The sequence below is a fragment of the Leptonotus elevatus genome, chromosome 3 (genome assembly GCF_054856555.1).
Source record: "Leptonotus elevatus isolate MCC_2025b chromosome 3, RoL_Lele_1.0, whole genome shotgun sequence".
NCBI lineage: Eukaryota > Metazoa > Chordata > Actinopteri > Syngnathiformes > Syngnathidae > Leptonotus > Leptonotus elevatus.
The window spans coordinates 20,809,220-20,823,702 of NC_141241.1; the positions used below are offsets into that span (position 1 = coordinate 20,809,220).

Here is a 14,483-nt window from a genome sequence, read left to right on the forward strand (position 1 = left end):
TATTACATGCATCCAAACACATTGCTAATACAATACAACAATGTGGCCAAATGGAGAGGGCTCAAATAAAATTATGTTCTGATACACAATACAAGAAACAACATATATTTCTCTTCACTTATTTCCTTTTTGCCACCCTCATTAAGGGAAACTTTTACCAGAGAGGAAGTGATTTTAAAGACATGGTGTGATTTTGTTCCTCAGGCATCGTGTATAAGGTGAGTAAGTGGTGTGAGTTAACGATGACTGATGCGCATCATAGGCGTGCAGCCTTGGGCCATTAGCTGTAATCAACAACTGGCCAAGTTGATTTAAATTACGCAACATGTGTGGGTGAGCACTTGTCCAGTCTTGCAATCCAACAAAGCTTCACTGTTACACAGAAAGGTGAAATATATCAAGGAGAACACCGTCACAATAACATGAAAAAGTCAAAAGTATTAATTGAGCAAATTATTTCTTTCTATCTATCTATCTATCTATCTATCTATCTATCTATCTATCTATCTATCTATCTATCTATCTATCTATCTATCTATCTATCTATCTATCTATCTATCTATCTATCTATCTATCCATCCATCCATCCATCCATCCATCCATCCATCCATCCATCCATCCATCCATCCATCCATCCATCCATCCATGACTAAGCTGCAGGGCAGCCACAGAACACCTGCTGTTTGTTTTAACAGTACCAGTGTTTTTGTTGCACACACAACACAGGCAAAATCAAGGATATTCTTTTGCTAAAAAATTCTAAAAACCACAATCATCATGGAAGTACCTTGAAATTGATGAGACTAGAATTTGCTAAATGACAAGTCACAATGCTTCTGGGACAATGTTCTTGAAAAACACACAATGATCGTGTTTTTCTTTCTTGAACAAAAGGGTATCAGCTATTTTGCCTGTGCCATGTGCACAAAGAAAAGAACACAGGTTCAGCTGGAATGGAATACGTACAATACGCATACAATTTGTTTTTAGCACTCTGGCAGCTGTCAAAATTATATTTATAAAGTAAAATATTTTTTATACAGCCCTTTCACTGTAAGTGGATGGAGGTAAAATAAATGAAGTGTGTTTTATTTTCCAAACTAACAGACCGAAAGCCACCTTCATTCATTTTTAAAATCATATCTAAAATATCTAAAGCTAATAATAACAAATAATGTAAACAAGTTTAAACTTCTTCTTCTTTTCCTTTCGGCTTTTCCCTTCAGGGGTCGCCACAGTGAATCAGTTGCCTCCATCTAACCCTGTCCTCTGCATCCTATGCTCTCACACCAACTATCTTCATATCCTCTTTAACTCCATCCATAAACATCCTCTTTGGTCTTCCTCTAGACCTTCTGCCTGGCATTTGGAAACTCAGCATCCTTCTGCTAATATACTCACTATGTAAACAAGTTTAAACTAAAACATAAAAATCATCATTTGGTACAACGAGTTCCACATAACACCTAATTTTGATTAATTGAATGTATCCCATTTCAAGATAAAAGCTCATGAGCACCAATCCATACAATTTGACCTGCAGGGAGCAGCGCTGCGCCATAAGGAATCCAAGGCTGCCGGAAACACACAAGAAGAAGCGGATTCAACGCATGCGCGTCTTGACGTATTCTTGTTTTTATTTTTTCCCCTTCCAACTTGAGCGACTCTAAACTGGTAAGCGTTGTGAAGGAAATGAAATGAAAGTCGGTGACGCTAAGGTGCGGCTATTTTTACTCCGTAATTATGACCTCGAGCAGTTACCTTACGTCATCAAGTTACCAAAACCTACACACTTAACACAAAGGCAGTCTTCGTGTTAAAAATTGTTGGCCGGGCTGCGCGCCTGTCGGCTGGAATGTTGCACGTATTTTCACAGATGTTCTCACTGACTTGTCATTAAATGAAACCCCAGAGCGCTATACTTCAGTGAAAACATATTTTCGGCACACTGTAGTGGACTTCCTTCTTTTAAAAGTATTTCAAAAGGCTTCACACACGTGGGAGAACCTAATTATCTGGAGAAAACACACCAGGCACGGCAGTGTGGGGGCATGCAAACGCCACTTAACAAAATATCTGAGCAGAGATTCGAACCCTGAGCCTCAGATCTGCGAGGAAGACTTGATAACCACTAAACACCGGTTGCGTCGCACGTTTGCGTGACTACACTGAATTTGCTCGCTCATATTTACCTACTACATAAATACGCAATCATGAGTACATTTGATAGACTGGCAGAACAATATACCCCATTTTTATCTCTTTATGGCTGAGGTGACTGACTAAATACCACAAGATAATACTAATAAAAACTATTTAGACCTTACAAGGGAAGCCATGAGTTATTCAGGACTGTAAATATTTTCTCGTACCAAACTTTGACTCTGTCTGCCCTCAGCTGTCATGTACTGTATGATGTGCGCATGTTGAGTTGTCTTTGGTTAATTGCAGAAGTAAACTTTTGTCAATTGCTTGCATACCCAAGGTTATGCCACTGCAGTGATAGTTTCAAAAATATCCCGCTGTTTTTGCATAATTTAAGTGATTTTTTTGTTTTGTATTAATATAAGCGAGCTGATGCATACTTTTTCATTTGAAGATGTATTGTACTAAACCAGGGGTGGGCACACTCGGTCCTCGAGGGCCAGAGTCCTGCAGGTTTTGGATGTCTCCCTTCTGATATATATATATATATATATGCATAAGCTTGGCAACGATCATGTTGATTGGAATCAGCTGCGTTGCAATAGGGAAACCTCCAAACCTTGAGGACCGAGTTTGCCCACCACTGTACTAAACAAACAAATGTGATCACAAAAAAACCGATCACTCGCTGCTTGTGCTTTGCAGCCTGCAGCCAACTAGAGAACAGCCTGTGTGCAGTGTAGCGTTCCCTTTCCGTAATACTGCATGTTACAGATCAAATCAGTAACTAAATCATGCTTTAGTTATGAAATGTTAGTGCATTTTCAGCATTGTCAATTTGAAATAATGTCCTTTTTTATATAAAGGAATGGAAGTTTGGACATAAAAAAATAAATAATAATAATACAATTTTAAATTAATCATTAGTGAGCAGCTCTATAATTGAAAAATATTCAACTTATCCATGTGATCAAATCTTTCAGCAGATCTCGGTCATTGATGATCGTATCAGAATTGGCAGCATAAAACACTGACTGGAACTCCCCAAATTTGAATGTTAAAATGACAGTGGTTCCCATTTTAAAATGTCGAATGTTGTTATTGTTGAATCGTGTGGCACCTTCACTGAATCTGAAAATGAAAATGTGAATGTTTTCCCTCAGGAAATGTCATCTTTGTGTGGAACCAACAATTGCGACCAAGATGCAGTTCAAGACTCAGCAGAAAAAGAGGTAAATACCATTTGACAGAAAAAAACAAGGAATGAGACAAGCAGTAAATAGGGAGCACATAATGAAAAGTATGAATCATTTCTTTCTTCCCTTTCATTGTAAAAAGGACAAAAGTTTGACAAAAGACACTTTTATTGTGACCTAACCCTCTAAATGTTTCGTAAGAGACAAAAATCAATGCTGCTATGTTGGAACATTTTCTAAAACATGGTCTCTTCGTAATTTGTTATTAACTGTCCTTAAATATTATTTTAGTGTGTCACACTGTGATTATAAAAGTGACTTGGGTTACAGGATGGAGTAACCATTTTCTCAGCTTCTACTATTACTCTACTAAGATTATGGTAATCATAGTACATTTATGCTTACTTTATGTCAGATGCAGCCATTGAAAATGCAAAAACATTCAAAGCAATGTACTCATAAAAACAGATTGTGTACAAGTATTAGTCAAGACTATACAAAAATAATTATTTTCAGAAATCAACAAACTAATCAGGTTATATTTTATTCTCTCTTTTTAAAATAAAAAATACATTTGATAATGAAAGTTGTGCTACTACTGTATATTGGTTGGCAACCCTTCACAGATGATTAACACAATTTAGTTTCTTAAGTTAGATGAACATGCACGTTTTTGAAAAGTGAGAGGAAGCTGGAGTACCAAGGAGGACATGTAAACTTCAAACAGGAAGGGCCAAACTGTGATTTGAAGCATGCACCTCAGAACTGTGAGGCAGATATGCTAATTCCTTTGTGCGGCCAGCTTGTCTATTGTTAATGCCAAATAGTGTGTATGATAAGTTACAGTATCTTGAGAGCAGCTGGACTGTTACTGGGAGATGTAAACAAACTAAGCCCCCCGACATCTAATCCGTCTTTCTTGGTTCGACAAAACCAAATGAAAAATGTATTTACTATTGTGCGTTATTGTTCATTTCTGTTAATTGCCCACTTAAAGTTGTAAGTTGAACAGGTTGATTTAAACAACAAACAAATATGATCATTAAGTTGAGCACTGGCTCACAAATGTTGAGTTACCATTTAAAGATTGGGTAGTAATCGTTTGTTTGTCTTGTAGGACAAGGAGCATCCTCGTGTACTTATTCCCGAGCTCTGCCGGCTCTTCTACCAGCTGGGATGGGTTACTGGGACGGGCGGCGGAATTAGTTTGAGAAGAGGGTTTGTATGTAACCAGCTTGTGTTGAGACTGTGACTATGGTGTAATTCCACTTTGCTATTATTTTTACGGTTATACGAGTATGTCTTTTTGTCTCGTAAGGTAACCATCCCTTTGTAAGTTTCACTCATTTTCACACCTTTTGTAGCCATCATCAAGCTTCTGGCATAATTCTCGCTCGATAGTTGAATGCTCTCCATAACAGAATTGGTTGTTTGTTTCCTGAGCAGTGGAGAATGAGGGAGGTCAGATGGACCGTTTGATGTCGACACACCATTTTCAAACCGTGCTGGCAATTCCATGGTCAGAAGTACTTGAAGACATTTTCACACTGAGGCAGCTGCATTCATTAAAAAGCATATCGTGACTGGTCGGTAGAGTCCAAATTTATACCGTAGGCCAGGAATAGACAACTTAAATGATGGAAGAGACCATAATAAAGTGCCATTGGGAGGGCCGCATACAACCACGTACTAACTGCCATTAGAAACTGCAACAAAAATCCTTTAACAATCAACAAATAACCACATAATGTGCTTTTTCTTTTCCATTGCAAAGGGCTCTCATGGATAAAATTTACCACTCAAGGATGACACAAAACTGCTGAACAACAAACCATCATTAAACGCAAGAATTTATTTGTGCATTTTTTTCCCCCACAAACATATATTCGCTGATTTAAAAAAATATATTATTCATTTACTATTTTTGTCGTGCATGTCATTTTATGGCAGTGTAAGAAACAGTGCAAGTGCTATGTCTGCCATCTAGTGGTGAATGGTGATATTACAACTTAAAACTATACAGTGGAACCCCGCTGTTCGCAGCAGATAGGGACTGGGCTGGCCTATGAATAGCGAAAATCTGCGGATGATTGATGTGTAGGCCAAACTTATATTGTCCTCACGGCACACCCCTATACAGTATATCGCGCTCTCCTAATCTTAAGGCAAAGTAAAGTAATAGTTATTATATAAAACACTGAACATAATAATTATTTCTCGTCATTTCATGTACAGACAAAGGAAGGGAAATGCTTTCAACAAAAAGCAACTCAATTCAAGTTACTTCTCTAATGTGCATTTTTCCACAAGTGTTTGTTCTGTTGCTTGGTGCGATTTAACCACCAGTCCAGCAGTTCCCCAGTAGTCCGATTCCTAAAAAAAAAAATCACAAATTTATGACAATTGTGTCTGTCATGGGTCAGAACTGTGATAGCAAATGTACATGTGCCAGGGTACTTTGTGGTTCATGCCTCCACCATCTACATACTAGAGCCTTTGTTTCTGTACTTAGCAGAGGTAATTACAGCTCTCAGGAAATGAACCACTTTTACCGTAAAACCCATTATTATTGTTCAGTATTGTACTACCTTGATAAAAAATATGTTTTCCCCTCTTTGTTTTTACATGATGGCTTGTGTGCCACATTTTGATGTCTTTACAACTCCTAAATGTGTTTTTGTGTTTTTGCAGAGTGTTTTATTTAATCAAAGCTCTAAATTCATATTATCTCTCTTCCCTATTATACTCTGCATAGTTTTGTTGTAATGGCAAAAACACATTAACTAATGTTTTTTATTTTAATTTAATTTTTTTTTGTTTTAAAGGGAATATGAGTAAAGGAAATACTATTTTACTAACACATTTTAATGGTGGTTGTAACTAACTAAAAACTGAAATACCAAAATGCCACAATAAACAGTCATTGAACTGCATTGCACAATTCCACTGTATTCACTTGGAACAATACAAACGTTAAAAAAAAGTGATGCAATGACTTGGATAAGGATTGCATTAGTATCAACTATTGTATCAGGTGCACCGTTCATACTGGCCATCTAAGCTGTATTTTTTCAACTCACATCACAACAAGCAGCAGTTTGGCAGATAGTAAAATCTAATTGTAAAAAAAAAAAAAGAAGAGGCTTCAAGCTGTTTAATGGCTCACCTGGTTTAAGTTAATTGTTAAACTAAATATAAAACCAAGTGAATTACACAGTGTTTATTTAAAACAGTCACATAGCCTTGCTTTAGTAAAGTCTGCTTAGCTTGATGCTAACAAACAATGCAAAACACCGTAGGCTGGCTCACATCAGTGTAGCAGTGTTGTAACCCTTTAACAAATGAATATTTAAACACAAATAGTGGACACATAGACGGATAATATACTCAAAGGCATATATTCTTGATTTTCTGCGAAGTACGATTAGTGTTACTGCAGCTTACTGAACAGTTGTGAACCATGTCATCCTTATGTCTGTATTATACTGACACACTCAAGAAGGAGCCGCACAATCAACATGAATTAATACTGATGCACAAACGGTTTATTTCTTTACATTCTATATAATTATATTATTACTACTGTATATTTTTAACCACATTTTACTCCGAAGTCAGAAAATGCATCATGAAAAAGAATAAGAAAATAACATATATAAGTTGCTCTGGAGTAGAAGTAGCATTTTAGGGGGGAAATTTCTACATTACCACCACCTTCTATAGCATTGAAGAAGTGAGCTGGCGGTAACGTACTAAAAGTATTTGTCAACCGCCAAAACAAAGTAGAAGAAGTAGTCATGTCACCTAATGTGTGCTGTATCGCTAAAAAGAAAAATGTTCCCATAGTTAGAAGCAAAATGTTCAAATCCAACCGAAACTTGTTTGCTGTCAACACAATTAGGGAACAGAGATTTTGGGTGCGAGTCTGAGCTCTACTGTTGACAGTTAACATTTTTGTCAAATACATTTTTCCCCAAAATGTGGCTTACAATATTTTTTTCCTTCTTCATAAGGAATATTTTTCTCCGGTGCGACTTATAGTCCAAAAAATGCAACAAAAGGTGCTATTTTTCTTAGTTAAAACAAAAAACAAAAACTCGTGGCGGTGGGGGTTGTTGGAGCAGATTAATGGCATATCTATTCATTTCATTGGAGAAAGATGATTTGAGTTACAAGCAGGGTCACACAATGAATTAAACTCATATCTCAAGGCACCTCTATTATCGGCTGTGTGAACGTGCACATTGGACACGGCGGTGTCCCACTTCGGTGAGTTTTGTCTGAAAGGGACAGAAGAATAAATCCCTACTCAACTATTAATGCCGCTGATGGACCAATTTACCAGAAAGCCTGTGTGAGTGCCTAGTTTTTCACACGACATGAAACACATTTTAAAGCCAGGAGAACAGTAGCTAATGTGTGTGAGGGTTTCATGTTGGACACCCACTGCGGCGAAAACACCCTAAAATGTTGAATGTGCATTGTATTTTCTTCAATATTAACATGTAGCATGTTTGTTCTGTAACTTTTAGGGAGCACATCTACATTGCGCCTTCAGGGGTCCAGAAAGAGAGAATACAGGTCAGTAATGATAATTGTGTAGTACAGTGATTTGCAAAACTATTCACCCCCTTGGCTGTTTAAAAAAATATATATATATTCTTAATGTTATTTGATGTCGCTGCACAAAATAGTCTGTCAGGAGTCCTCAAACCTTTTACACCAAGTGCTACCAAAAATAATAAAAAAGTACCACCTTGGTGACAACATTAAAATACAGTAGCCTACTATAGGTAGGCCTTGGTGTGCAGACAGACATATGAGCTCCACAGAAATGCGCAGTGAATATCATCGGATTTCATTAATAAAGAAGTCAACAGCGTGCATCGAATCCTCTGAATCATTGTCGATTATAGTGCGTGTGTGTGTGTTTTACACAGCCAGAAGACATGTTTGTGTGTGATGTGGAGGAGAAAGACATCAGCTGTCCGCCTGCCTGGAAGAAGTTAAAGAAGAGTCAATGCACCCCACTCTTTATGAACGCGTATACAATGAGAGGTGAAATTGTTTCATCCATACAGTGATAACAATTGACAAAACAACTGAACCAAATATTAAGTAGATGTCTAAAGTAATGTGATTTAAGGAGTAAGCAACCGCGTGTATCGGGATTTCTGTGGGACGGTTAGGCAACTTTATTTATAGTTATTAGCGTTACCTTCATTAAGTTCTAGCATCCTTTATCATAGAAAAACCTCAAACTTTTATTTTTTTATGCAGGGGCACAAGCAGTTATCCATACACACTCCAAATCTGCTGTCATAACAACCCTGCTGTATCCTGGAAAAGAGTTCAGAATAACACACCAGGAGATGATTAAGGGGATCCGTAAAGGCACCACCGGCACCAACTATCGGTATGGATTCAAGTGTAGTTCTAAATCATTTCTTAGTGATGTGTGAGCTTGTACTGCCATGTTCCAGAATAAGTACAAATTCAAGTCCAGTAAAGCTGATGATGGCATTACAACATGTCTTGACATGATATCTTATATAAAGTATTTTGCAACCTTTTAGAAGTTCTTGAACTTTTTGTATTCAGGTCAGCATGCCTCACCTACAATGGTTGCTGTTGACAGACCTGAATAATACATCAAGGCGGGTCCATGTGACTAGTTAAGTCATCACTCATAAAGGGAAATTTTCCAGGAAGAATTGGACCAAGAGTTATTTGCAGTGATTTAGTTATCTTATTTATTACTTCAGCATCATCGTTGAGAAGGATTTGGTGTAGTTCTGCGCCATTGCAAAGCACTTTTCCTTTCATTTTCATTTCATATAACCAGGAAAGGCCCCATTAAGTTACAATAACTTCTCACAGGGAGTCCTGGCCAAGACAAGCGGAAGATAATTGCACAACAGACATGTGACAAAACAGAGCCACACGCAAACAACTATACAATACTACAACTGATTTACTCCACACAGTAGAGCAGTAAATATAATACAAGCATGAAATACATAAGATAATAATAATAATAATAATAATACAAATCCTGGAGGCGGGGCTTATTGGCGAGTGCCTGGTGGCCGGGCCTACACCCATGGGGCCCGGCCTGGCTCAGCCCGGAGAGGAAACGTGGGTCCCCCTTCCCATGGGCTCACGACCGGTGGGAGGGGTCAAAGGGGTCGGGTGCGTATTAGGATGGGCGGCAGCCAAAGGCGGGGACCTTGATAAACCGATCCCCGGCTACAGAAGCTGGCTCTTGGGACATGGAATGTCACCTCTCTGGTGGGGAAGCAGCCTGAGCTGGTGTGTGAGACTGAGAAGTTCTGACTAGACATAGTCGGACTAGCCTCTACACACAGCTTGGGCTCTGGTACCAGTCCTCTCGATAGGGGTTGGACTCTCTTCCACTCTGGAGTTGCCCATGGTGAGAGGCGCAGAGCAGGTGTGGGCATACTTATTGCCCCCCGGCTTGGCGGCTGTACGTTGGGGTTCACCCCGTTCTGCTGGGGGACTTGCAATGACAGTGAGGCCTAGATTGGGATTAATTGATTCTCTTCATAACTTTTATGGACGGAATTTCTAGGCGCAGCCTAGGCGTTGAGGGGGTTTGGTTTGGTGGCCTCAGCATTGCATCTCTGCTTTTTGCAGATGACGTGGTGCTGTTGGCTTCATCAAGCCGTGACCTCCAACTCTCACTGGAGCGGTTCGCAGCCAAGTGTGAAGCGGTTGGGATAAAGATCAGCACCTCCAAATCCGAGACCATGGTCCTCAGTCGGAAAAGGGTGGCGTGCTCTCTCCGGGTTAGGGATGAAATCCTTCCCCAAGTGGAGGAGTTCAAGTATCTTGGGGTCTTGTTCACGAGTAAGGGCAGGATGGAGCGGGACATCGACAGGCGGATCGGTGCTGCGCCTGCAGTGATGCAGACTTTGTATCGGTCCGTTGTGGTGAAGAAGGTTCCTACCCTTACTTATGGTCACGAGCTGTGGGTCATGACGAAAGAACAAGATCCCGGATAAAATTAGTTTCCTCCGCAGGTTGTCACCCTATCTCCCTTAGAGATAGGGTGAGAAGCTCGGTCATCCGGGAGGGACTCAGGGTCGAGCCGCTACTCCTCCGCGTTGAGGAGCCAGCTGAGGTGGCTCGGGCATCTGGTTCGGATGCCTCATGGATGCCTCCCTGGAGAGGTGTTCCGGGATGTCCCATCGGCGGGAGTCAAATTTTAGGTTAAATAATTTTTTTGTTGGATGGGTATAATTTAAGAAAGTGGCAAAGAACTTCATCATAGTGTGAGAGTTTTATTTTCATTGACTATAATTTGTAGGTATTGAGATTGAATAAATGGAAATTCGATTTTTGTTTTAAGTTATACTGTATTTTAATCTAATGATTATTTATAGTAAATAATATATCATTGCAGTGTAAATTTTAAGAGAAAATATTTTCATTATTTAATAAATGAATAAATACATATTTATTCATTTATAATCATACGGTCTCTGCCTGATCGTGCGTGGCATCCATTTCGACTAATGCTTCTGAATATGCTGTGTAAATAATGCTGTTATATTTCTGCCGATATGTAACGCTACCATGATTGTACTGTAATTGAAATGAGTTTTTTTCCCCACTCCAGTCGCTTTCACATTAGCATAATAGGCCCGAATATTTACCATTGATCTTGGTGACAGGTGATGTGTAATCAATCTGATCGACAGCTTTCAAGAATTCTGATGAAAGAGCACCCTAGAAAAAAAAACAGGAACAGGAAAAAAATATATCTTATGCAGTCATCGGTACTGCTTCTGTTTATCTTTTATTTTTACCTGTGGCGTGAGGTTTTTGAAATTGACATAAGCGGTAGCATTTGAAAGAACAATTCTACTCCGGATCTCTGTGCCGTCCTTCAGCACCACTCCCTTGACAGCACCATCTGAGTTCACAACAACATGCTCTACATCCTGCAAGTCACACATTGGGTCTTATCAAAGGAAAGACCACTATTGGCAATAACAATTACGCAGTTGTGGCAGACGCCTTTCTATAATTAAGCATGACCTTTTCTGTGAAAATGTCTGCCCCATAAGATCGGGCAGCGTTGGCTAAAGCCTTAGACACACCTCCCATGCCACCTTCAACGTAACCCCAGGCACCTTTCTCCTTCTCCAACTCTCCCATCACGTGATGCAAGAGCACATATCTACATGTACATGTCAAATTCCATTAAGAGTGGCTTAATGGGGATGACCCAGGACATGCTGGAGAGACTATGTCTCTCGGCTGGCCCGGGAACGCCTTGGGATCCCGCCGGTGGTGCTGGTTGAAGTGGCTGGGGAGAGGAAAGTCTTGGCATCCCTCCTAAAGCTGCTGCCCCCGCAATCCGACCTCAGATCAATTGCCTGTGTGACAGCAGCGTGTCAAGCCTTGAGGCATAGTTGAGATTGTCAAGAGGACTGATTGAGAGGTGAAATGTCTTGTTTTTTACTGCAGCTATGACGATACTCTGGTCGTGCCTATTATCGAGAATACACCAGAAGAGAAAGACTTAAAAGATCGTATGGCTCGGGCCATGGACGAGTACCCCGACTCGTGCGCTGTCCTCGTCCGCAGGCACGGGGTGTACGTGTGGGGCGAGTCATGGGAAAAAGCCAAGACAATGTGAGTACTTTTCTTTCCAAAAGTAGAACTGAATTTCTCAAGGAATATTTCAACAAATGTTCAAATAACGTTTGTTGCTTCACACTTGTAGGTGCGAATGCTATGACTACTTGTTTGACATCGCTGTTCAGATGAAACATTGTGGACTGGATCCTTCGGCTGTTCCAGTCGAAGAGAAGGGAATAGTTTGAAATTGATCGCACCTTTTGAAGAGACGCTTGTTCAAGCAAGGTCAGGAAAGTTCAATCAGAGCGCAGATTTTAATCATTTTGCTTTCATGCCAGCCCTCAAAAATTCTGACAGTGATTGCAGATTCAGAGTTGAAGGCCTCTCTCATATCCTGAAAGACCTTGAGACTACGGTTCCAACCTTTGTGGGAGAAATCTTTATCATTAAAATACCTTTCCGTTAATCTGCAATTGTGATTTTGTACCTTTACTTAAACCAACAAAAAATGGATACGCTTGTTTTCGCAAGATTTGGTTTAAAAGTCATTTCTTCTACACATATACAAGTAAAAACAATAATTAAACGCCTGCAGAACGTGTTCTAAATCAATTTAATACTAAATGTTGTATGTAAAATTGAACAAATAACATTTGACACCAATTTATTTAAAGACTGATTAACACTATATGCACAATAAAGATGCAACACTAATACTGGCTTTTCTTGCAGGTGAGTGGCTGTTGTGGTAGCATCACACAGGGCTAGTATACACTTGCACAGCATGCTTCTAATCCTCTGCATACTGCATAAATGTTTTGAAAACGAGAGTTGTCCCTTCAATAAGCTCCCTCTGCTGCCCCGATCCCATTTCCTCCACCACTGTATCTTCTCCAAACAGACTGCAGCCAAATATGTCACAAGCTTATTTAAATTTAAATTGTGAGGACCCTGAAATGTTCCCATCACTTCTTACTGACGAGGAATTCTTGTAAACTAATTCACAATTATTATTTTTTCAATAACACTCCCCCATAAATTGAAATGACATTGTGAAACCCACAATGTCAACCAATCTGATGTCATGAAAAGACAAAAATGATGAGTTGTCATAGTTTTGTTTACTTTGATATTTTGTTCCTCATGGCTGAATTGCTGAGGAATTATCTTTAAAAAGCACATGACAATGTTTGGGGTGTCGGGGGTGGGGGGAATATATCCCTGAAGCCAGCAGATATTACAAAGTCAGACTTCTTTTGCACTGATTATGTGCATTTTAATAGTAAGACTTACCAATTGACATTCATATGTATTGCTTTATTATTCAACAGTAAGCAACAAGATGGCGGCGCCGCGAGTTGCAGTGGCTTCTCCAGCTCCCAGGATTAAGCCAATTTACAATGACTTCGAAGTCGATGTTAGTGCCATCGCAAGTGCTAATAATGTGTGAAATACAGCTCGGAAGAACTATACCAATTTAGAAAATACTTAAGTGGCAACTATTTTATGTTGAAAAGTTCCTACTAACAGAATAGTAGTATACAGCGCAAGGTGCCACTCGCCGAACAACAAAAGCAAGGTAACAAAAGCAAGCTGGCAACAAAAGCAAGGTAAACATCCTAGATGGCTAGCTAAGCTTAAAAGCTAGCAATCAACCGATGACTCCTCCTAGCCAACATTTCGCTCATTGGACAATAAAATAAACTTACTTCACCTGAGGTTGGGTGGTTTCAGCAAAATGAGGAATTGTTCCATGCTTTTGACAGAAATGTTTTTATCCATCTCAGGAGTAAGGGCATTTTGCCACAGTTGCTCAGGCAACAACCGATCACAGCTCACCTGTTTTCTCAGGCTGCACTGTGATTGGTTGTTAACTGAGCAACATTGATGTCATCTTCAGTCGACAGCATGGCAGTCTTCTGATATTGATAAAAACTGCTGGATTTTGCTGCTTAATTCATATGGGGGGGGGGGGGGGTTGACTTCCCCTTAACTCCAATAAATTATTCGGCGAAAAACATGGGTTGGCTCTCCTTGCCTAAAAAACACCCGTACCCAAGACCTCCTCAAAAAGTTATTTGAAAATCTGATCATGGCTCAGATCAAAAACTCCATCAACATCACTGTGAACCCTCACCAGCATTCCTATAAGAAGAACCGCTCCACTGAGTGCCATCTAGTCAGTGGTCCACACAGCCCTCACCTACCTGGAATGCAGGAAGTCCTACAGTATGTCTGACTGCTCCTTCCTGGAGTTCTCCTCTACCTTCAAAACCATCATCTCTCAGAACTTAGTACAAAAACTGAACATTCTTGGGATGAAACCACCACTGGGGAACTGAGTCCTGGATTTCCTGATCAACAGACCACAGACTATCAGGATCTACAACATTGTCTCCAACAGTCCTCTATCACCCTCATTACTGGTTCCCCCCAGGGCTGTGTACTGAGCCCCCTCTTGTTCACACTACTGACCTATCACTGCTCTGCGAAACTCCTGTCCAGGAAGTAAAAACCCTGCCACAGATTGTC

The 14,483-nt window shown here is 39.9% G+C and overlaps 1 protein-coding gene across 3 annotated transcripts; it reads left to right on the forward strand.

Moving 5' to 3' along the window:
* The first annotated feature begins 1,568 nt into the window (after positions 1-1,568).
* apip (APAF1 interacting protein) lies at positions 1,569-13,917 on the forward strand. 3 transcript variants are annotated; one of them, XM_086072090.1, is made up of 9 exons: positions 1,569-1,674; positions 3,309-3,377; positions 4,459-4,559; positions 7,874-7,922; positions 8,282-8,399; positions 8,622-8,757; positions 11,838-12,005; positions 12,097-12,236; positions 13,283-13,917. In XM_086072090.1, the coding sequence occupies exons 2-8, from the start codon at positions 3,312-3,314 to the stop codon at positions 12,194-12,196; spliced, it is 738 nt and encodes a 245-aa protein (XP_085928216.1). In that variant the 5' UTR covers positions 1,569-1,674; positions 3,309-3,311; the 3' UTR covers positions 12,197-12,236; positions 13,283-13,917. The 3 variants fall into 3 exon arrangements, with proteins under 3 accessions (XP_085928216.1, XP_085928215.1, XP_085928217.1); XM_086072089.1 differs by lacking the exon at positions 13,283-13,917 and having other exon boundaries at positions 12,097-12,672; XM_086072091.1 differs by lacking the exons at positions 4,459-4,559; positions 13,283-13,917 and having other exon boundaries at positions 12,097-12,672.
* The last annotated feature ends 566 nt before the right edge of the window (positions 13,918-14,483 follow it).

Excerpts from the sequence above, each read along its gene's own strand:
- apip (XM_086072090.1), top strand. The coding sequence starts at position 3,312 with ATGTCATCTTTGTGTGGAACCAACAATTGCGACCAAGATGCAGTTCAA. Across the intron at positions 4,560-7,873 it reads GGAATTAGTTTGAGAAGAGG|GGAGCACATCTACATTGCGC; the intron begins GTTTGTATGTAA and ends TGTAACTTTTAG. Across the intron at positions 8,400-8,621 it reads GAACGCGTATACAATGAGAG|GGGCACAAGCAGTTATCCAT; the intron begins GTGAAATTGTTT and ends TTTTTTATGCAG.